Below are 24,240 nucleotides of genomic sequence, written 5' to 3'. Positions count from 1 at the left end.
ATCACACAGTGTGAACTATCAAAGATGCGCAATCTGAAAGCATCGCCAATGAGTCGCCGACACCTGTGAGGTATTTGGCATGCTAAATATCTGGACCTGTCAGCGATTCAAATCCGTGTCCAGATGCCGTGTGAAATTGTGTTATGACTGAAAATAACATAAGCGATCACCTACAGCATCCACTAGTATGGTATCTGCAGGCCAGTGGGAGGTTCAAAGGTAAAATTGCTCATTTTCAGTTTATTTGGACGCAAGAAATGGAGGAAAAACTAGTGGAAATTTGTCAGGAGCACTCGTGTCAGTTTGACATGTCATGTGAGCAATACCACAACCGGGTCGAAAAAGAAAAAAAGTTGAGAAGTTCCCTTTAAAACCCAGGTGAGCAAAATAAGCACATTTTCTATCCAACTAAAGGATTCTTTGTCATTATGTAGATAATAATAAAAAATATACTACGTGACCTTACGTTATGTCACTTCTCACGTGTGTTTGGTTGTGAGACTTAGTTGTTTTCGATTCTTCCTATTGTAAAGTCATGCAGTGTGAAACCCCCTGTCGCCAATCCATCTTGCAGTGTAAAAACGGTACTGACGGAACGCTACCCCAGATAGTCATGCAGTGTAAAAACATCTGTGACACGAATACTTTGAAAATCATGCAGTCTGAACTCGGCACTACTGAACAACTAGCCTCTGGAAGCCCACTCTCCTGCAGAATTTTGCACCTGAACCAACTAATTAGAGTCTTCAGGATCATAGGGAAGTTTATTAAAGCCCTGCTCACACTGTGCAATGTCAACCATGATATTTCCTCTAATGAAATTTGGACAGTGTCAGAACATTTCACATACTTTCCTGCAGTGTGACTTCAGATCAAATGGGCATCAAAAGAAGAACCAATAAAAAACAAATCTAATGACAATTCTACAACAAGTAGGAAAAACTCTTTGTGTAGTATTTTTGAGGCAGGGTTAGAACTAATCTTTATAAAACTGGCAACTTCCTTTAAAATACCTAACTTTATACCTAACCTTGAAATCTGAAAATGTTGACCAGAAGCAGCAAAGAACTAACAAATGGCCTGTTTGCACTGAGTGGTACGGTATGGTTTGGTACGTCAAAAGGTACCCAGAAGTGAACCAAACTGTACCCCTTTTTGGGTACCCTTTGCAAAGGGTCCCTATCACAACAAAAGGGTACAAAAAAGGCGGAGCAAAGCGAACAACTGAACGCTATTGGTTTACAGAGATACGTCTTTCCATTTTTAAAAACACAGCCAAGACATTACACTGTAATATTATATACATATAATAACAAGCCATGGTCAACCCAAGCTCATAAACCTTGTTGTCGTCTTGATGAAAATGCCAAAAAGCCAAGAAAAGAGAACTATGTGCCCCATAGTTTTTACAAGGCCATCTAAAGTGCGAGCAGTTTCACTTTCTTGTGCACTCGACCCATGTCTATATTTGAAATAGCAAACTTCTTGTGCTGATAATAATAACGTGTGCATGATTATTGAAGTGCTTTTGACATCCGATCCTTGCGACAATCGCAAGACTGACAAGCGAATAAACAAAGGAGAAGCAGGAAAAAACAAAGGAGCAAATGATTCTTTCAGCAACCTAAAACATGAGCAAACTGCCATGTTTAACTATTATCATAACCTTTTGGACTATTATGAACTCGGAATGACAGAATTACTCTCTAACAGAGGTCACATTTGCTGGTGAAGACAAGGTACATGTGCTGGTGAACACAAGGTACATGTGCTGGTGAAGACAAGGTTACATTTGGTGAAGACTAAAGATACAGATGAGAGGTTTACACTAACTGTGGTTTATATGTTGCGTGTTGTTTTTGAACCCAAATAAGGACTAAATGTAAGCTGTGATGTAGTTTACTGTAATTGGTAACATATCGGAGACTGTAAGAGTCTGTATGTGTTCATATATGTTGCATTTATTTTATATAATTGCAGATGTTACAGCAGGCTTTTTCACTGATCAACAGTTATAATCAAATCATGTTCATAGAAAGGTTAGTAATGAACAATCCTACAGAAGTATTTATGTGTATAAAGCATCTGTTTTGTGAGAAGTGCTTCTCATATGATATGTGAACAGGCCAGTACAGTTTTACTTTGACATTTCCCCGAGCAAGAATGATGTCAACTGGATCTTTCTGTCGTACACCACGCTCACCAAAAGCGTACCATTGGTACCTTTTTAGCAGTGGAGATGCAAGCTTGATAAAGGTGACCCATACCGAGTCGACCCATACCAATCAGTGGAAACGGGCCAAAAGTAGAAGTTCCTACTGTAAATTTATTTAAAAGGCTTAAGCCTAAGTCTAAGTTTATGTCAAAGCCTAAGTCTATCATTTAAATGTTCCAAAAGTAATTTAAGTCACCTTATAATTTCAGTAAAATAAAACAAATTTCCTATAAAGCAGTACATTGGCATTTTAATCTGCATTCACACAGTGGCAACAAGCTGCTTAAACCAAAAGCGAACATTTTCCTGTTAATTGTTGTCACACTCTGATAACCAGGCAGATGTCGAGCCAACGTTGAATCCCTGAGTCATGCCGTCATTTGGAAGAGTCCTATAGTGATGGAGTAGGCAGACGTGCAATGCTATGGTTCTGTGGCAGGGTTTGGTAATGGTCTGTTGGAGCAGGAAGCAGACGGGCACGGATGTTGTTCAAAATCTGTGGCAGGGTGGAGTGGCCAAACCCTTCTTATCTCCCTCTCAGAAGCAGATGTTGCCAGCTGTGTGGAGCAGAGATAGTGATCGGGGTGTGCCTCCTGTTGAGACTCGCTCCAGTGGACTGGAGAGCAGAGAGATTTAGGGAAAAGCAGGATCTGCAATAGGATTACCGCTTTACAGGCCAATCTACAGGTAGCAAAGATACTCTGTGCAAATAAAAATAAGATTTCTCCCTCTTTGAAACTTAAGTCTAAACTGCTTCCAAAAATGTTCACCATCAATCTATTGTTGACTCAAAAACAATTGAAGTTTAAAATGGCAATTTTAATTATCCCTTTAAATGTGATAATAAAACACATGTAATCATGTGATTTTGAAACGTCATGTTGTCAACATTATATTTTACTAAAAAGTTACTAAAAAGATACTGGAATTCGGTACTGAAATTTAAAAAAAATGTCCATTTCCCATGAACATTTGAGCACTGTTGAGTGCATTCTTAAACAGCGCTGATTTGCGATTGTGTTCACATGCTCAACAGAAATGATTGGCCGTGATTCACTGAACTCACTGCTGTTTACGGTGTGTAACCACAGATACAAGGACACTGGAGCAGTTCAAAGTCATGTCAATCAGCTGGTTTGTCTATAAGCAGACATATGAGCAATCCGCTGATAAATCGTAGCTTTAAAATGCTCCAGTGTCCCTGTAGCTGTGGTTACACGCAGTAAACAGTGGTGAGTTTGGTGAACTGATGACGTTCACGGCCAATTACAGTCATTTCTGTTAAGCACATAAACACAATAGCAAGACAGCACTGTTTAAGAACGTGCTCAACAGCGCTCTAATGTTTGCAGAAAATGGATGTTTTAATTTTTAGTATCGATTGATACCAAATACCAGTATCGTGACAACCTTATATTTCACGAAGGTAAACAACATAAATCTAACCGTAAGTTGACTAAAATATGCTCTCCACCACTAGCTGAAGTCCATTAAAATTCTTTACATTTTCAAGCAATTACCTGTACGATCTACAATGCTTTTGTAACACCTGCTGTCAACGTGATCAGGTAAACCTAAAACTAACAACATCAACACCTCAAGCATGAACAAAAGAACACATTTTTCTACATGTGAAACCAGTTTTTCTGTCTGTGGAATAAAGAGCTGTTTTGTAGTGTCTCCAAATAACATCAACATGAACTCATAACTGTGACAGACTGCTTGGAGCAACTTGGAGGCCTTTACTAAAGGCAGTTTTAACCGCCTGTTTGATGGCATGGTGATTACAGTGTTACAGTGACAGCACATGATGATTTTGACAAGTACAATGCGATCCTGGATTAACATCCATGTTGATCCTGGAACATAATTTTTGTTCGAAAACGTAATCCATATCTATTCCCTACACCTAAAACCAAATTATTCAAAACCAGAAGGGATTAATAGTTGGATAACAATCAAGAAGTGCAGAAACCTAACCGTAAGCCTAAACCTAACATAAATGGTAAACGTATCCCTTGATTCTGATTGGCTGATTAGAATGTTGTTCCAGGATCAGCACAGATGTTAATCCAGGAACATGTACTATATGGTGAAATCAGGCTGGCGACAGTGATGTTATTGCCCTACATGCTTTAACCGAATGACAAGAGAACCTTAGAAAAGAGAACTAAAGAGGCAATGAAGAAAACTTTCACCAAATCTGAGCGAAGAGTGGTAGACTGGGGAGAAGGGGAGAGTGACACATACGAATCTACAGAGGGTCAACAAGCTAAACCAGTTTAAGACGATTGCTACCAGCTTTCTGAGACCTCAGAGGTGTAAATGCCTTTTGCCTTCTTCCCCAAGCTTTTAGGTAGTAAGCAGTAGCCAATCTCTGCCATAAACCTGCAGCTGTCATCCGTTACCACCTCTTCCTTTGGCCACGGGAATCCTACATGGTACAAGCTTAAGCCTCATTCACACTATGAGCGACTCACAATAGCAAAGCAACAAACAACCGTTCGTTTTAACGGAGAGCAAGCAACTTCCGGCGACCTCAGTCTTTGCGAGCGATTGCGACCATGTAGGCTTGTTGAGCGATGTGACAAAGTTGAGAATCCTTCAACTTTATGCAAATGAAAAGCGACTTTCTTGAGTGACAGCCAATAGGAGCACCGTAGAGCTCACGTGATCCTCTCTCAGCTCAACCAGAGTACAGTTGTATTGTCCGTGCAGTAGACCTACACATACCTGCATTTGCAGAAGGTCGCCACCCAGAGTGACAGTCACTGCTAGTGTGAATGAGGCATTAATGTCAACATACCTGGTTTAGAGGGAATTCAGAGCTGTTAACATTCCCTGTATGGTAAAGTTCCCTGAAATTGGGAATACATTTTTTGTATATAAGGTTTAGTTCACCTAAAAAGGAAAATTCTCTCATCAATTACTCACCCTTATGTCAATACAATCCACTGAGACCTTCGTTTATCTTTGGGACACAAATTAAGACAATTAAATGAAATCTGAGAGCTCTCCATCTTCTCATTCGACAACGGTCCAGAGACATTCAAAGTCCAGAAATGGAACCAAAAAAAAATTGTCAAATCAGTTAATGTGAAACAGTGCAACAGGTTCAACTGTAGTCATATGAAGCTCCATGAACACATTTGGACTTTTGGATCTTGCTCTAAATTTTAACCTTTTTGGATCATTGCTAGGGCTGTGTGATATGAGCAAAAGAAACCTATAATGATTTTCTTGAACAATACTACAAATCCGATTTTAATCAAGATTTTGACAGACATTTTACAGTGTGAATCTGAAACATTTCAGAAGGAAAACAATTAGATCTTCATCAAAGACCTGTAACATGTCTCTAAAACAGACATAAGGCACAAAAAATAACATTACCTGGTAAAGGTGTAATGTCTCCAGGACAGGCATGTATGGCAAAAGAAATATATAGACGGCTGTGTGCATGCGTGCGTGTGTGCGCCGTCAAACACAAGGCTCCAATGTTTTATATGACCACATGTCAGAAGTAGTTGCGTGTACTTTTGTATGTGTCCACTGATTTTTTTTGCCATGCATAGATCAGACCCCTTTTGTGACACAAATCCGCTGTTCACGCATTGCATGTTTTGCATGCACAAGTTCGTTATTTCCAATGGAGGAAATGCGTGTATTCTAGGCACTCCCAGATGAAAACATCTCTACTTTCAGAATGCTGCAAGTGCACCACGAGTCATGTAACAAGCACAGAGCGTTCAGCTTCACACTTTGTATAGAATATACAGTACACATTTCAGTAGACTAATTACCTCAAACAAACACAGAGAACCTAGACACCCAAGGCTTTTTAATTTTCTCCACAAATAAAACTTATCGCTGAGCAACGACAAAGGAGCGTGAGCGCGTTGTATGCTGAAGAAAGCGATGCGCCCCTCGCTTTCCACACTCTAAATGCGATATGTGACCGAGAGGTCTTATAAATTACCTGATTCTGCGATACGTCAGCCTTACTCTATCCAAAGTAATCCCTCACCACAGATGTTGACTCTTTTGGCATCAAGTCCTCCTATGCTGAACTCATCATCCCTGTTTGAGCAGGATATTAGTCAATATGCTCAGTCACCTGTTCTCGTGCTCTGCTTAGTCAAGCTCCGTTAGGATTGGTTCAAATAGCACACTGTGAGAAAATCGTGCTGTAGGATGATTTAGAAATCTCGCATGTTCAAATCGTGATTTCGAAACGACTTCAATTAATCGCACAGCCCTAATCATTGCTATCTATGGAGAATGAGAGAGCTCTCAGAAATTTTTATTGCAAAGACGAGCATGAGGGTGAGTGATCATTAACAAACTTTTAGATTTAAGTTTTTTTTTAAGCCTAACCCTTCAACTCAACTCCTTTGGAGATAGAAAAGGTTCTTCACACAAAGAAAAAATGTCTCTTAAGTTATCCCTGAAACTCTTTGGGAACCTAAAATTTTAGTTATGTTGCATTACCTTCATGAAACCACATCTTCTGACATGTAAAAACTGTAATGTCACGTTTTAAAAGGAGAAAACGTCAATTATATTTGAGTTAACAGAGAACTATTTTATAAGCAAGTTAATCAACAGGGCTTCTTGTTGACAGATCTTCACCTCTTAAGTAACGTCAAAGCTGAGGTTTTGACCTCAACTATTTAATTACAGCTAAAACGGCATAATGCAGTCAGTCAGTGTCATGAGTCATTTTGGCAGCATAGTGGCATTCTGAGGCTCTAAAGTATCCTGGCTTTGTCTGCACTTGGGTCTCATACAGCATGGATGACCTTTGCCAATCTGTAAATCCTCTCGCTCGGAGGCTGATGTTTCTGACCAGAAAAGTGACAATTCAAAGCTCATTTCTGGTAAGCCAATTTTTTTTTCCAATTCTTATATTCCTGAACGCATCCTGTCACAGTAGACAGTGAGGCATCAGATTTAGTCACACACACTTGTGTAGTCTATGAAAAGACTGACGTAACTGACCTTTCACAAGTCTGGCACTCTGAGGGAATACCACTATTGTGAGACAAAGTTAAAGCATGACATGCAAAGATGATCAAAGTTTCATCACTGAAGAATTCTTTTTCAGAAAGAAATAAAAGAATAATACGTGAATGCTGAATGTTGTGCTCTTGCGATGATTTAAATCTTTCCCCTCGAAACTTAAAAATCTAGATTGATAGTAAACATAGACAAGCACCTCATCCCGAAGACTGTAGAACATCAGCAGGTTGATCTGTTGTATAGTTGACACTAAACATGTCCAACGGCTGGATGCGAGGATGTCAATTTCTTTCCTAACTATTAGTCTGGCACAGGAGGATGGGAAAGCGACAGCAACATTACTTGCAGTTTCCAAGGTGACGCAGCTGGGAGAGTCAAAAGGCCCGTCACGTGTGTGTAGCACGAGGACTGTGTGCTGTTCTGGCCCCAATAACTCCAGCCTCCAAAAGCAGGCTGGCTCCCACAGCCACTTCCTACTTTTTCAACATGGGTCTTTAACCCTGTCCCTGTCTCTCTTGTTCACTCTCTCTCCCCAGCCGCACTTCCTGTGGGAACTGTAGGCAGCAAAGCCATTTAAGAGATTAACATCCTACAGTGCTTTTAATTCAAACAGACCCACTACTTTAGTTATTAAACTTGGATCAATTATGCCGTGATAACCGTAAACACATACAGTCAGCTGGTAGTAGCATTATAGGGCTGTGCGATTTGGCCTCAAATCAAAATATCGATTAATTGAACATTTGAACTTGATTACGATTAATGAACGATTTATTTATTTATGCTGACAATTTTTGTACAGTAAATATGCATTTTTTTCTTTGGCACAAGCTGCTCTTGTTGCTCTGTTGTCTCAATGTTACGTTGTCTATCCTCGACATGTTGGTGGAATAACGTACTGGAGCAGGATCATGTGACTTCACATACTGTAAGGAAAGTAATTGGGGAAAAAAAATTATAAAAAAATAAATAATAATAATATAAATCAACCTGGAAAAATGTATAGATTATAGGTTCTGAATGTCGATTTCAATTACTCTTTGATTAATCGCCCAGCCCTATAATATTAGTAGTGTGGTGCATAAAAATGCATGAAGTGAGGATGTACAATATATACTTTAACTTTGACATGCACAACAGTCACACAGCTGGATGTAGGGCTGTGCAATTAATCGCGAGTTGAAACGTTGCAATCAGCTAATTACAAGATGCGATGAAATGTATATGTATTATATAATTTCCTGCACCCAGAGCAAATGTGTGACCGCCCTCTGTGTGTGTCTTATTATGCGATTGAGTCGGCACCAATTTGTTCTGACCAATCAGAATTGCGCGACCAAACTATGCGCAAAGCTTACAATAAAACAAACAAACAGGAAAATGCAGACAAGTAGGATGATTTGTACTTGTACATGTGTAATGACAATAAAGTTGAATCTAATCTAAAAAATCTAATCTAAATGGTAATATGGGAATATTTTGCTTTCAAAGTCACAGACACCAAACAAAAGTAGGTCATTTATAAGAGATGTCGCAGAATTGTTGACACATCACGAAAAAATACAACAACCAGCACCTAAAAAAAGCACTACAGGTGGCTATATGAGGAGAGTCTTGCTAAAAAGTCAACAAAGTATTGCCAGTGATCATCTAGTAGCTAGCAACAGCCAAGTACAATTTCAAAGTTGTTTGCAGCCGTTACACCATATGAAAAAACATCATGAAAGCACCAGGAGATTTAGATATTTACACAATTAGATATTTTCCTCAAATCACATAGCCCTAGCTGGATGTGTAATGTCAAGAAGGAATCATAGCAAACAGTTCGGAACAGTTGTGATTTGTTATTATACCATGGTGCAATGAATGTTCATCTGTTAATTTGTAAACAATCCATATCTACGTTACCACTCTCCTATTTTTATGCGCATTTTGGATAGGTGCATAAAAAAACAGCTAATGAAAATGCCAAGATGCGCATCAATTTTGAAAATGTTTATAATAAAATGTATATACATTACTGAGTAGGATAAACTTTATTCGATAAGAAAAGATGTGCATAAACTATGATGGAAACACTTTTACCGCACAAATTCCAGTATGCGCATTAAAAAATGTCATGTGATTTTGTTATAAGAGATCATATTATGGTAAAATGTGTGTGAATGAACAAACCAGCAGGCTGAGCACATTGTAAAACATCTTTAATGTTGTTTTGGTCATTCTAAAATGCCTTAACTGTTTCAGTATAGTGTTATTACATTATTAATTACCTCCAGAATCAAGAGCGTCTGTGCTTTGCGTCTCACACCTTCAAATGCCACCACACGTTTACGGTCTCAGCATTGTCTTCTGAGGTGCAAGTCATTTACTAAAGGAAGCAAAGATTCACACAGCTTCTCCTACTGCAGCAAATTCAGTTTTTATTGTCGATATTTGCCGCCAGTTAATCAGGAAGTGATGATTTTTTTTCTCTTTAATGTTTAATTTAAACACTGCTTTATTCGCACATTGTTAATGCAATATTCCTGTTTTGTGCATAGAGTTAATTCGATTTTTTGGAGGAAAACATAGCTCATGAGAGTTGTAGCTTTAACAAAAAAGACTGAGTGAAGAATATGCAGTTTTTTTATTAACCATTTCTGTATTTAAATGGCCAATGTTTACTTAAAATACTTAAATATTTTAAATACTTTCTGAACCATTTTTGCAAACTTGATTCAAATACGACCAATAAACATAATAAACATTTGTGACTGAACTCTTCTATTCCAAACTCTGGCTTCCTGTGGTGTGAACCATGATTAGTACAGGTTTCTATCTTCTCAGCAAGCTGAGGCATGTTAAAGACACTAAAAGGAAGGGTATTTAATTAAATGGGCCAAAATTACCATGTGGGGCTGCTCATATATTACTCATCCTTTCTCATGTCATTTGTACTTACTGTAGGTGAAATGCAGGTCTATATTTATGTAGTCATACACTGTTCTGAATTGGTTACTCATTACTTGTGTAAAAGGTAGTACCATCTCCTCCAGCATTCTGTTTCACAGCAACACAAAGGTGAATTCCAAAATTCAATATTATTGGCCTTTAATAAACTGAGTTTTCAAAAGAATTATAAATCATAGTACTGATAGCACAGAGTATCTGGCTATTTTGGTACCTGCAGATTGCTGCATTGATCCATGCTTTGGTGCACTGAACATTGTAACCAATCACAGATATCACACCTGCTCATTCAGAGTCCTATGTGATTCAGAGCCCTGTGTGTATATCACCATTGTCTGAAAACTGTGCCCTGAATGTCATTCCATTTATATTGAAAAACAAAACCAGAAATATCCTTAAAAATCACCATTATAAAAAAAAACTCTATCACTGTGTGTATATATCTATATATATCTATATCTATATATCTATATCTATATATATATAATTAACTATAGTACTGACTACTGAAATTTTAGTTCCTTGACTACATTTTTTATACGGAATGCATAGGGCTGGGTAATAAGTCCTTTTTTTAAAAAAATCCCAGATTTTTGACGAAAAAAGCAATTTACGATTTAAAAGATGGTTAAAGGGGGACCTCTTTAATGATGATTTATCTTGTTTGTTTTTTTCAATGAACATGCATTCAGAGGTTTTTTTCATTTCTATTTTTTGTTACATCAGTTCATATAAATTACCCACATTAAGCTAGTGTGTTGCATTTTATTGTGTCAAGTCGCTGCATCTGGTAGATTAGTCTAGTGCACCGAGCGAGTTTTGTCAGTGTTGATATTTACAGTGATTAACGTCTTTTTAATTTCACACACCGCAACATTTCTCCGAGTTCTTCCCTGCTCTCTGCCATGTTGTTTGTATGTTCCTATGGCAAATGCGGAGGAACTACAAGAACACAGATGGGAGCATCACGTGTTAGAGTGAAAAACGATTTTCATTCAATCAAATCAATGTAAACTTCCCATTCGAGTTAATCGAAACAAATGATATATCGATTTATCGCCCAGCCCTACATAATGGTTTAAAATGTTCACAGTATGTTTAATATATTTGCATTGGGGTTTTTTCCAAACCAGTTTTAGCAAAACACCCACCCTTACAGACAATTCTAAACATTTTATTGGTCACTTGCAGTGCTAACTCCCTATTATATGATTGAGCGGACCAATGAAATCAGCTGCAGTTTCGTAGTAATATTGTTTGGGATCCATTTTTCTTTTGTAACATAATAGGAAGATGAAGTGTTCCGTAGCGGTCCGTACTGGCACATGATAATAGTGATAGAGACTGTTACAAGCGGTCTAATAAAGCTTTAAAGAATATTCATTTTTAAAAATTTCAACAATAAATGACCAGCTTATATAATTATTTGCTATCAAAACTGCAAAAAAAAGCATGAATAGAAGTTTTAGAATCTAGAAGAGTTAAAACAGAAACTAACACAAGCTTATGATTCATGTCTGTCTTGGAGCACAAAAAATGAGAAAGATGATCTCATACCACTTAAAAAGATCACCATTACGCCATTATTCAGCACATCTGTTTTTCAAGAATTTCTCAATCTCTCACAGGCAAACGCAAACATGCTCACACAGTTTTCTGCACAGCCAATGAGAGTGGAACATGAATTGCTGACTAGGGCTTCTGACCATCAGCTGACCAAACAGAGTAAAGCCTGCCTTCCACCAACAAAACCAGCCTAGCTGGGAAAATCCATCCTCTATATCAGCTACATTCAATGCCAGTGTAAATCCATGAAAATAGAAGAAGAAAAAACCTATTTAAGATGAACTAGATATACATGCACCCTCTGTAATCTGTCAGATCCAACTGATTGGTTGCAAGCTGTCACATGAACACGAGTCTAAAAAAAATGATTTGTCAGACACTGAGTACCAGCAAGATTAGTGTCAATGTGACTTTATATGCACCGGTCACCATGGCAGAATGTTCCTGATGATATCTTACCCACAAATCCTGTCTCATGTGCTGAGATGTGATCTTTCAAAATCATTGTTGAGCGTGACCCTCTCCAACTGTTTGCCCAATATTTTGGTGACAACTTAAGCTTTACTATCTGATAAAGATCACAACAGACAGTCAAGAGCAAAAATACTGGGTCAAATTCAGGTTTGTGAGGATCATAATACTTTAGATATTAGATAAGTACTTCATCTAAGAACTGATTTCATTTAGATTGTTTGTGTGCTTTAGGCCCAATTCCAATTCTATTTTTCTACCCTTTCCCCTTCAATTGGCCCTTGAAACAGAGTGTGAAGGGGAAGGGCTTCAAAATCTCCCTAAGAAATGGGACCCCACTACAACACCTGCACACGTTATCATATGTCATCGTAATCTCTTGCTTCATATGAGATCAGACGATGGCGACTGCTGTAGTTATTCCAGTTGTGTTCTTTTTTGGTATTTATCTTTAGGAAATCACTGAAGGCAAACATATCATGTTATCATATTGATCTAATGTGGCAATAAAATCGTAACTATACTGTGCATTTACACCATAACCATATTCTTCTATGTAAACACACACATTAATTTTATGGCAGACACTGTAAAAAGCTCATTCCCAGCCACTAGACTTTTCTGACACTGTATTCGAGTTCATCGAGTGTCAGAAAGGTGTGGGACTGCTTTAAATGAGTTATTATTAGGGATTATAGATTGCCAAATTTATCAGTTTTTATTTTAGCAGTTTTTTTAAAAAGGCATGATGGTAAAACATGATGCGGTTATCAATATATTAAAACATGCTCGTTTGTTGTAAAAATCCAGAAGAATTACAAAAAAATACTAATTTGTGGATCTCCTTTGCTGCCGTTGTAGCTGGTGTATTCTGGGAAATTCTTTTACCCTTTGGTTTCGAGTGTGGTCCTGAAATATCTCAGATTTAAGGGCTATCTACCCCTTCCCCTTAGCCCTACACCTTCAAGCTAAAGAGATTTGGGGTAAGGGGGAGGGCTAAGGGCTAGAATTGGGGTTGGGCCTTAAACTATCCTATTATAATTATTATTAGCTGTTTTTTTTTTTTTTGCCAAATCAAATTTCCTTTTCACAATGCAAAAAGCAACAAGTTATTTTTTAAAATACTTCCTCTGAGTTAATGTTGTTAAGCTGAATGCGGCTGCATAAAATGTGCAGTAGCTAAAACCTCTTACAAGCTCTTTCTGACAACAGCATTAAATATTGTACATTGTCAGCTTAAATATAATCAGTGCAAGATCATGCATGCGAATGCATTTATACATTCACACCAAAGAAAGGCGCTTAGAGCCAAGATGTTGAGAACAAATATTTCAACTCGTCCTTTGACTTGTTCCCCGTTGCACCATATATTAAGGCATGAATATGTTTTGCAAAACAAAAATTATTTGTGATATTCCCTATAGAACTAAATAAGCATGGAAAGTGCTATTTACAGTAATTGAAGGTTGACATTTTAACTTAATATAACAGGTTTTTGGTCTGTTATGAGCAGAATGTAAGCATAATTGAGTAAAACATTATATATTGCCACAAGGAGTCCCTATTTTAGCATTATTTAAAGATGCAGCAGGTGATCTGCCAAAATGCAAACCTTTGAAAACACTGCCGTCCAAATCCACGCCTCCTGAAATACGAACGCATGCACATTATGTCTACAAGATGACAGCAGACAATTCACTAGATTATGTCATTCGCTAGTTAGAAAACTTTATAGTACTTACTAATACTACAATTCTGAATGATAAACTATATTATAGCACATTTACAGTTGTGTGAAGTTGAAAACAGTCACATCAATCTTTCGTCTGAAGATTTCAGTGGCTGAACAACACTTCCGTACATACTGTATAGCCCATTTGGAACAATAAAATCTACATAAGCTTTGCGTGAGTAAAATAGTTTTAAAACGTAGCATTACCTGTCTAAAAGAAATACTTCAGCCATGGTGTCATCCTTCCTCCAGCATGCAAAAGTAACTCCAATATTGATTCAGGATTTTAAAAAGTTGATTCAGCATTTGTTATACCGCTGTCACTCTCTCATGTGCATGTGAAAACGCAAACGGAGGATCTGCATGAACGGCTGCGCATATGTACAAATCTACATTCGTTGACAGACAGTTTGGGCTACTTATCAGAATTATGGAAATTGTGGGAACAACAATATTTAATTGGACAAACGTTTTTAGTCTTATGCTTTACCCAGAATTTAAAACTACATACAAATACATTTAGCTCATTTACTTTAATCATTACTATTGAATGTGAAGAGACTTTCAACCAGCACAACAAAAAATGTTTCAAAAAAAGACAATCACCTACTGCACTTTTAAGCTATTTAAAAGACAATTTAAGATTTAAAAAGCTAAACTTCCTGCTTGGTCTTGTTTCTCGTATATAATGTCACATAAATCTATTTGTCAAAATAGTAAACAAATCAATAATTTACATATTTTATTACATTTATTAAACAAAATTCTAATTGCAACAAAAGTCATAGCAACAAACTTTGCTAAAAAAAATTCGAAGCCCCATTTAAAACATTTTATATGATCCTCTTCTGAATTCATGTAGAATGGCTAGGCTATGTCATAAATAAAATAACAAAGTGGCTCCATTTCTTCCCATGATGCACTGCTGGTGGCCAGCAGCTCTGTCAGGAAGAGCCTGTGGCCTGGCCCAGTTGACAGACATTGTTTATTAGTGATGTCACCATTTCCCGAGAGGGCCTCGGGGGTTAAAAAAAAAGACCACAGATCAGCGAAATGCAGTGACAAAGAACAAGCTGTACGACAGAGCCTTCAGCAAATGTTCAGTGTCCAAATACGAATGCATTTTATTGGTATTTGTTTGGTTGATGTTAGTCTAAGTGCAGCTGGCGATAACATTTCAGCTATGATTACAGCCCTAAGAGGCTTTGAGGACTCAAGCCCATGTTGGCATTGTTTTGTATTCATTAATTATTTGACGTTACAGTGCATATGACAGCATTATGCATGCATAGAGGGTGACAAAAAATGCAAAGCAAAGTCAGTTTCCTTTCCTTTTTTTTTTTTAAATGAGTGGCTTTCATACAAGCCTGGAACAACACCAGGGCAAAGAAATGATGGCAATTATAATTTTCCTTCAGCTTAGTCCCTTATTTATCAGAGGTCTCCATAGCGGAATGAACTGCCAGCTATTCCAGCTTATTAACTAAGTACTACGAAACACCCATACACTCTCTCATTCACACACACTTGTACACTATGGCCAATTTTGTTAATTCAATTCACCTATAGAGCATGTCTTTGGACTGTGTGGGAAACCCGGAGCAAACCCACACGAACATGAGAGTCTGTCTTTGTTTGCAAACTCCACACAGAAATGCCAACTGGCCCAGGCGGGACTTGAACCAGCGACCTTCTTGCTGTGAGGCGACAGCGTTAACCACTGAGCCTCCGTGCCGTCTGCAAGTAAAATTTTGACTCTAAACCGAAAATGGTATCTGTGAGGAAAGCCTGTATCTAAGATCTAAACAAAGAAGCCATAAACATCTGAATTTCACAAGCAATAAAATTGCTGCTCCCACCAAACAAGCGTATCATACTAAGCTTCTTGCTATGCTAGCCCAATTTCACACACCATTGGTTGTGGCCAAAGCCTTAAAAAAAAAAAAAGCTGTCTTCTTCATAGGAAGTATAAGGAAGACATCAATGTAGACCTTAGTGATATTGCATAAAAAATTATCTTGATATCATGTTTCATATCATTCGGTATCAATAATGTCAAAATTGATTATTTTTTAACAATCCATTTAGGAATATTAAGATTTTTTAACCACTTTGTTTTAATTTACCAACATTACTAAGGCAAATAGCTGTAATAGTCAATAGGTGCACTGTGTTTGAGGTAATTAGTCTGCCGTTATTACTGAAATGTGTCTATTCCATACAAAGTGGGAAGCAGATCTGGCTAGTTCTACTTGCATGAATGATGGTGTCCTCACAGCATTTGGAAAAGTTGAGATATCTTCAACTAGGAGCGCCTGGAAAATGTATGTGCATCACGTGCGCGCCATTAGCACAACACGTGCACGTCGCTCTCCTATGCCCGTCTGCAAGTCGCAAGCATCCATTTGAAAATTACAAACTTACACCCTAAGCTTTTTGGCATTGCTTCCAAGGCGCATGCTAAACAGCCACATTTTAATAGAACTATAGTGCTTCATACTGAAACTTCATACTGAAAGTTCATACCGAATCTTTTTTTGTCAATATTGACGATGGGGCTGTGCCGATAAACAATATTATGTCGAATCACAATAAAATTTATGTCAATAACAATGATAAGCTTTGAACTTTTTTCCTCTATATTGATCTAAGAGCCAATCACACAGCAGAAATGTGCAACAATAGGAATCTAAAAGAGTGCTGATATTAAAGACGCACCGAATTTTCGCCCACCAAATATTATCACCCTCGGAAAATAGGTTATGTTTTTTAATGGACCCTCTAATTTTTGTGGCTTCAGTTATTGTTGGGATACCCTTTGAAACATTAACAACTGATATATTGTTATTTTTCAATATGGAAAATAATTAATCAAGCATTTTTGCCATATCACCCAGCCCTAATTGACAATGGTGTTTGATCAATAAATACCGATACCGATTTTATCGCCCAGATCTACATCAATGCACAAAGAACATGCAAGACAAATCAAAAGTCATGACAAATTCTTATACCATTTTGTTCTAGATAATTATGAAAGATTATTAAATTAGATTAGTTTTTCAGTTTTTTTTTAACTCAAAACAGCCCCATGTGAAGTCATCAACGGAGTAGGTTTAAGTAACAGTGGCAGCATTACTATGAAATCCAACTTGAGTTTCCTTATCGCATCTGCACTATATTCAAAAACATAAAAAGCTCATGTGAAGCCTAGAGATTAAAGTGGTGGCATACACAAGCAAAAGGCTTCTGACTCACTAGCTACAGCCAGACAGACAGTTATTCAGACAAACAATGAGAGGTGAGCGAAGCTTTGCTTTAGTAAGACATCTTCAGAAAACAGCCTGGAGAAACTTTAATACGATAGAGGCCAGGAGAACAATTCTTCTTAAATATGCCAACACACCTTCACTGCCAAAACTCACTGGCAAAACACCAGGCGTATAGTAGAGGAAACCAGTCTACCAGTAAATAAAAATCTCTAATCATAATGTCAGCGCATCAATTTGGTTTAGTCAATGTATTTATTATTGAGATACATAAAGAATACATGACATTCAGCATCACATGATCTGAAATGGTGCAAAAGTCACCACAACTTGTGCCATCCAAACCCTCTTTTGGAACAGGTATGTACAATACCTGGGTCTCATGGGGGGCTTTCAGGATCAGTATATTTCATATATTCCAGATTCAGTTCAATTTCTTTGTTGTTGTTTTGCGCTATCATTTAACACCCAAAAACATGTCTTAACACAGTTTGCACCTGAGTTGTTGGTACTTTGCACCATATTATCATCAGGTCTGCTTGTTTGCAACTGGTTTATCCACGGTGTTAGGCATTTTGAAAAGTTATTGGTGAGACGTGTCCTTCGTCAGTAGATCTTGCACAAGTTTGCAAGCCAGTTTAGTAAACTAGGTATCACTGCAGGCCGGAGACCTTCAAGTGGGAAGGAGTTACGCAACAAGTAGGTTGGGTTTAGAGCTGGATTGGTATAGTAGACGTTAATAAAACACAACAGGTTACTGTGATGCTGGGTTAAGGGTTGTGATTGGCATAGATGTTAATAAAACAAAACAGGTTACTGTGATGCTGGGTTTAGGGTTGGGGTTGGTGTAGATGTTAAAAAAAAAACAGGTTACTGTGATGTTGGGTTTAGGGTTGGGGTTTCCATGAACAAGACAGCATTGTTTACTAGCGCTCATGCAGGCGGTATAGTTAGTAATGTCTGTAGGCATTGGCTGGTATAAGATTCTGACGGTATGATAACCTTATATAAAAATTTCTCGGTATCACACTATGGTGCTCACTGCTCTAAAATATATTATTTTTAAATGTCTGGGAAAAAAAACTAAAAAAAGTTTCCCCTTTGAAAACAATATATTCTATTTCTTAAAAGATTTAGAATATTTCAGTGCAGTAAACATGTCAGGCTATATAGTTCAAATAAATCACTGACTTCTGCTGTCATTTGTTTCAAAAACACAGATTTCTTTACAATTTAAAACAGCATCTTTGGATATCTTTTCTGCTGAAGATACTGTTGTCAGTATTACAGAAAACATAAAAATTTCACAAAAAAATACAACTTCACAACTTAATCACAAACAAATATGATCCATCTGATGGTAGATTGTGATGTTTACCTGAAAAAGGTAGCCTGTTCTTAAAGAGACAGTTCACCCAAAACAGAAAATCAACTAACCATTTCTTTACACTGAAGTGGCTCCAAACCTTTAGGAGTTTATTTTCTGTTGAACACAAAATAAAACATTGGTAACTGTTGACTTGCAACGTATATTTTTCTTATAAAATTATTTATGTTACCAACATTCTTTGAAATTTCTCTTTTGACTGAACTGTCAGTTTTTGTAAACAACCCATTTAACTCCTAAAGAGACAACATGGTTCTCCTGTTTACTATAACTCAACATCACCTTGAAATACTCTGTTCAGGCCCTGATGAACATGAATTGAAAGAGCTTCAACCACTTATTTGCAAAAGAGGAGGGTGTCAAAACAGACATCTCACACAACATGCACATCTAAGCACACAGACAATTAGGCATGGGCCGGTATAAGATTCTGATGGTATGATAACCTTGGTTTCACGGTATCAAGATTACTGCTCTAAAATATATTCTTTTTAAATGTCTGGGTAAAAAAACAAAACCTTTCCGCTTTGGACATATTATATTTTAATTTGGGAAACATTTATAATATTTTAGAACAGTAAACATGTCAGGCTAAATAATTCAACTAAATTATTGACTTCTGCCGTCTTTGTTTCAAAAACACAGATTTTTTTTACAATTTAAAACAGCATTTTTGGATATCTTTTCTGCTGAAGATACTGTTGTCCTAAAAACAAACAAAAAAAATGTAAATAAAAAAATCTTACTCATACCTTAGGAACGGTATTACAGAAAATTTTGATAGTTTTAAAACCTTGATTTTTCCAAACCGTGGTATACCCTGAACACGGTTATCGTCCCATGCCTACAGACAATATGACAACACATTACCTTACCAGCATGCTTCTGTTTCGCTCTTTGAAATGCATGTGACTAGTCAAGTAATACAGGTAACAACTGAAAAGGTGGAAAACCACAACAAGCATCTCATACTGGTGCCAGCTGCACTATCAAGAGCAGCATTAGGAGAACACAGCGAGATACCTAGACTGACACACTGACCACATATTTAAAGTGCATCCTTACACAGGTGTGTGCAATCACCACACATCTCTCAGTCCTCCAGCTTCTGAATGACTAATGCATTGCCAAAACAACAAACAAACAAACAAACAAACAAACAAACCAACACATAAACCATACACTGTCACGCAAAGTGACTGGTTATAAAAGGTTTGTTTGTTAAGAAAAATAATATTGACATTATACATTCAATGTCAGTGAAGTTCATGTAGCAAGGTCAAAAGGTCACCTATCAGTCGTCTTGTCAACTTGACATTTGCGAGAAACAGGTTTGACTGCACGTCTAACACACACAAGTCTTGACCGACAAAACTGGATCATCAGACTTGTGAAAAAGATGGACTGAGATTACGCTCATCCAAAACATATTCTCTTTCAACTTTTGGGATTTGAATGGAGATGCTCAGAACCATTTCAATATGTGACTAAAGGTGTCTTTTTGAACACATTTAAGACTGCTTTGTGCCTGCTTTAATATTTTAGTGTAAAGTCACACTATATTGACTATCAAAGTACAAAGCTCAGCATAACTGAGTACAGCCCATTTTAAAAATGAATATTTTATCCATTTCTCAGTAAATACAGGCAATGTATTTTGGTGCGTTTAAACAAAACAGATTTATGAAACAGATATATTTATTAAAATAATATTTCAGTCACCAAACATATTTAGAAATTTATACAATTAAATTCAAGCAAAATATTGCAAAAATAAATTACAACCTGTATTTTCAACTAAATTTTACTGCTTCTCTTGACTTTTCCTTTTTTAAATTTGTATTTAATATTATTCTATAACATATAAATTTGGCTGTAGTTTTTGGACCGTTATCGTAAGTTATTTTGTTAGATAAGTTCCAGATTTGGCTTCAGTACTGACTAATCTAATGTTTATGCACAAATATAATATTGTACAGCTTACTATTAAAAACATGTATTTAAAACATAGATTTGTGAGGGGTGTACTTATATATGCTGAGCACTGATTTTAATATAAAATACCAATCTGCCACACCTAAAGAGCAATAAAATGATGCAAAGCCAATTTAATGCCACTTTAGAAGTGTTTCTGTGCTACCTGTGGTGTAAATTAGACTTATTTAAAATCAATCCTAAACTGTATGGGTTTTATCTGGTTTCATATAAATGTATTTGAGCCATTCCAGCATTATGGATGTGATATTTTCAGTCAAAACTCAAAACATGAATTCACATAGAAAGTATACGTTACCATTATATTAAAGCAACTATTTATATTTTCCAAAACAACTAACCACAGAGTTATGGGATCAGAAAAATATCAATCTGTAAGCATTTTTTATACTTTAAATGAGGAAAATAAACATGCGTTATGGATGCGACCAAAAAAGTATGCAAGTTTACAGTATGCAATATACTTTGTAGAAATTCTGTGAATTAAACTGCACAAACCAAAAGAAATAATGCTAATCAAAAGGATAAGAGTTGGCTCACTATAGAACAAAAATTGTTGATTTTGCTTTTGGCATTTATGAGGGAAAAGCTTTATTGTGGATGTGATGCTTTTCTGTTATGGATGTGACAGATGTGAAATAGGCACTTGTGTGACTTTGGTAAATCAAATATAACAGTTGAGAACACTGACAGAGATTTTTGACCATTTTTAAAGTACTGTAAAATACTTGCTTACACAAAAATGTAAAAATGGTGTCTCTATTTTGGTGAAAACTTAATTATTTTCATGGTTGACATTTGCATTGAATTTCTCATTTACATGGTACTCCAGTTTATATCAATGAAAACCATGGTAACCAAAATGATTTCTCAAAAACGTTAGGGTAACAACACCAACCCTCTGTACTACACGTTTACAGGATCACGTGATGATACCATCATATTTTGATATATCTAATGATACAAATGACAACTTTTTTCGTATGTAAATGTTTATCTTGAATGCTCAGATAGTTCTGAAATAACTATGATATGTTCAATATGTTTTTGCCAGTAAATTATTTTTGTATCTGTCTGATTCGTCTCAACTACACAGTGTTTGGATATGCATAAGCACTGTCATACACAAGCCACTGTCATAATCATAAACAATGTGAATATTTTGTCATCATTTACCTCTCAGCAAGCGTGGACTGTGTGCCGCTCATTGGGCTTTCCTTTCTTGATTTTCTTCAGCTCTTATCCAATTAGCATTTTACCATGGTAAAACACATTTGTGTTTGAAAGAAAAATAATAAACAAAAAACAATTGGGTGGATTTTGACAGTTCCGTCTTGATGTGTATGGGAATGTTTCCTCTTGGATGAAAGCAAAGAAGCTTATGTTTTATATTTCCACGTTTTGTCTGGGTTGGTTTCAGTAGTCTGGGTCATTTGACCGTACACAACACAAGAGCTAGCGAAAGAAAATCGATGCGAAACGCAAACACAGATGATCAATGGAGAACAACTCTTTCTGCCTGTTTGAGACGCTTCATCATTTTCCCAGCCAGAATGCCACCACACAGACCGACAGGCTTCCCTCGCCTATGTCTGGACACAGTCACCCCCTTTCAATCCCAAACCAGCGCTGGAAGTCAAGCCAGAAAAGCAATATTTAGTTAATTTGATGCCTTAGGAAGGAACGAGACCGCCCGGCTGCATTTCGCTTCAGTCCAAAAGCTCTTCGCTCATTTTACAGTCTCAAATGCTACTTTGTACGTCTCGACGGCTTTCTATCATTTCCCTCACTGAAATACGTCCAACTCGACATTCCTCAACTGAACCTAATCCCATACACGGAATATTTCGTACTGCAAAAAACGTCAATTTGCAAATAAATGATGAACTGGTAAGTCTGTGAACTAAAGATACATCTTTTTAGGCCCCCAACACGCTGAAAAGACTTTTTCCTCCAGAAGAATGTATCCTGACCACTCCAATGTGAGGAAATGTGGGGAAAATTCGTTCAACGGGTGGATTAAAGCATCCACAGTGTTCAACATATCATCGTAATTTCTGTCCACAACCTAGTCCAACTCCCAGAATTCCCACATTTTCCGCTATAACACAGGGAGAAAACTTTACAGATCGTTGGCTGTTTGAGCTAGGAGCAGCGGTGTAGTTCCCAATTTCAGGAATTCTGCTCAAAACAGCGTCGTATCAAAGCGGCAGTGAAATACAATCCAAAGTTGACGGATGCGCCACACATATTTTCCTCTCGCGCACGGAATCCCTCTTTTCGTGGAATAATTTGTTTGGAAACTTTGCTCTAGTCGGGTCCTTCCCTTCTTGTCTCCATGTTTTCCGAAATTCAGTAGTTTTTAGCCGTTCTTTTTCCACCAAAAAGTGCACAACAAGGATTCCGTCTCTATACAAACGCAGATACAGAAAGCACACACATATGTGTTGTCTTAAGTGTCAGTTTCGCGCTGTGCGAAGATTAAAAACGATTAAGAAAAAAAAATCACAAAAATCCAGATAATTCCTGACTTTCGGTAAAATCACATCCCGGATTCCTACGCCGCGGCGCTTCACCACATTTTGGCGTATCCTTCCGCACACAGCAATATCGCCTCCCTATGTTGTAGAGTAACCTACTGTCAGTGACCACATTAAGAACATTATTCACCCCCTTAATTCAGTCAAATTTTTAATCTAGGATCTACAAAAAGAAAATAAAGTAATTTTGCTTTTGATGTATTCTGATAAAACTCAGTAGTTAAAATAATAAATATGAATTAACAATTGTAAATTGTTTTAAACGTATATTTTCATTTGTATCACACAGTATCTCTTTATGATCAGATCAAACAAAAATAAACTTGAAAAATTAAGCAATTTTGGAAGATACTAATATAGACCTGTGATTTATTGAAAGGGCATATTTGAATCTTTTGCGCCACCTAGCGGTTTATTGGTGGTTCAAAAGTTTCTTGTTCAAAAATTTCCAAAATAGCAAATGGAAATTGTATTTCTTATTGGTTGTGATCCCAATATTTATCAATAACTCCTGTAATTCAAATTATGTGTGAACATGTATTGGCGTTTTTTTGTTTGTTTGTTTGTTTGTCTTTTGCCTGATGCAACAAATAAAATTAGCTATAATAAAACCTTGTAAATAAATACATTTAAAAATAAATATACAAATGAAACAGAATTAAACATCTAAAAGCAAAACAAAACATGTATACATCGATAGTGGCTCTTTTTGTTGTTGTTTGTTTGCCTGGTGTGTAAATTAACATGTCAATAATATGTAAATAAATTAATTAAAAATTATAAAAAATAAAAAATAAAACATATAAACAAAACATGTATACATGGATATTGGCGGCTTTTTGTTGTTGTTGTTGTTGTTGTTGTTTGTTTGTTTGTTTGCCTGATGCAACAAATAAAATTAGCTACAATAAAACCATGTAAATAAATTGATAAATGAAACAACATAAAACATGTACATATATACATATAAATTGGCATTTTTCTTTTGTTTGTTTGCCTGATGCAGCAAATAAAATTAGCTACAATAAAGCGATATAAATAATAAAAAAAATAATCATAAATAAAACAAACTAAAACATCAAAACAAAACA

General features: G+C 36.7%; 1 protein-coding gene across 3 annotated transcripts in view; it reads right to left on the bottom strand.

Moving 5' to 3' along the window:
• arhgef12b (Rho guanine nucleotide exchange factor (GEF) 12b) overlaps positions 1–23,175 on the bottom strand; it is a 145,769-nt gene extending 122,594 nt beyond the window's left edge. For all 3 annotated transcript variants that reach the window (XM_056458554.1, XM_056458556.1, XM_056458557.1), the window contains exon 1: positions 21,786–23,175. In XM_056458554.1, the coding sequence (XP_056314529.1) occupies positions 21,786–21,817 (32 nt within the window). In that variant the 5' untranslated portion in view covers positions 21,818–23,175. The remainder of the gene's footprint in view (positions 1–21,785) is intronic.
• Positions 23,176–24,240: the final 1,065 nt, after the last annotated feature.

The sequence above is a fragment of the Danio aesculapii genome, chromosome 5, assembly GCF_903798145.1.
Source record: "Danio aesculapii chromosome 5, fDanAes4.1, whole genome shotgun sequence".
NCBI lineage: Eukaryota > Metazoa > Chordata > Actinopteri > Cypriniformes > Danionidae > Danio > Danio aesculapii.
Note: the sequence above shows the minus strand (reverse complement) of the source record. Positions and strands in the feature narration are given on the sequence as shown.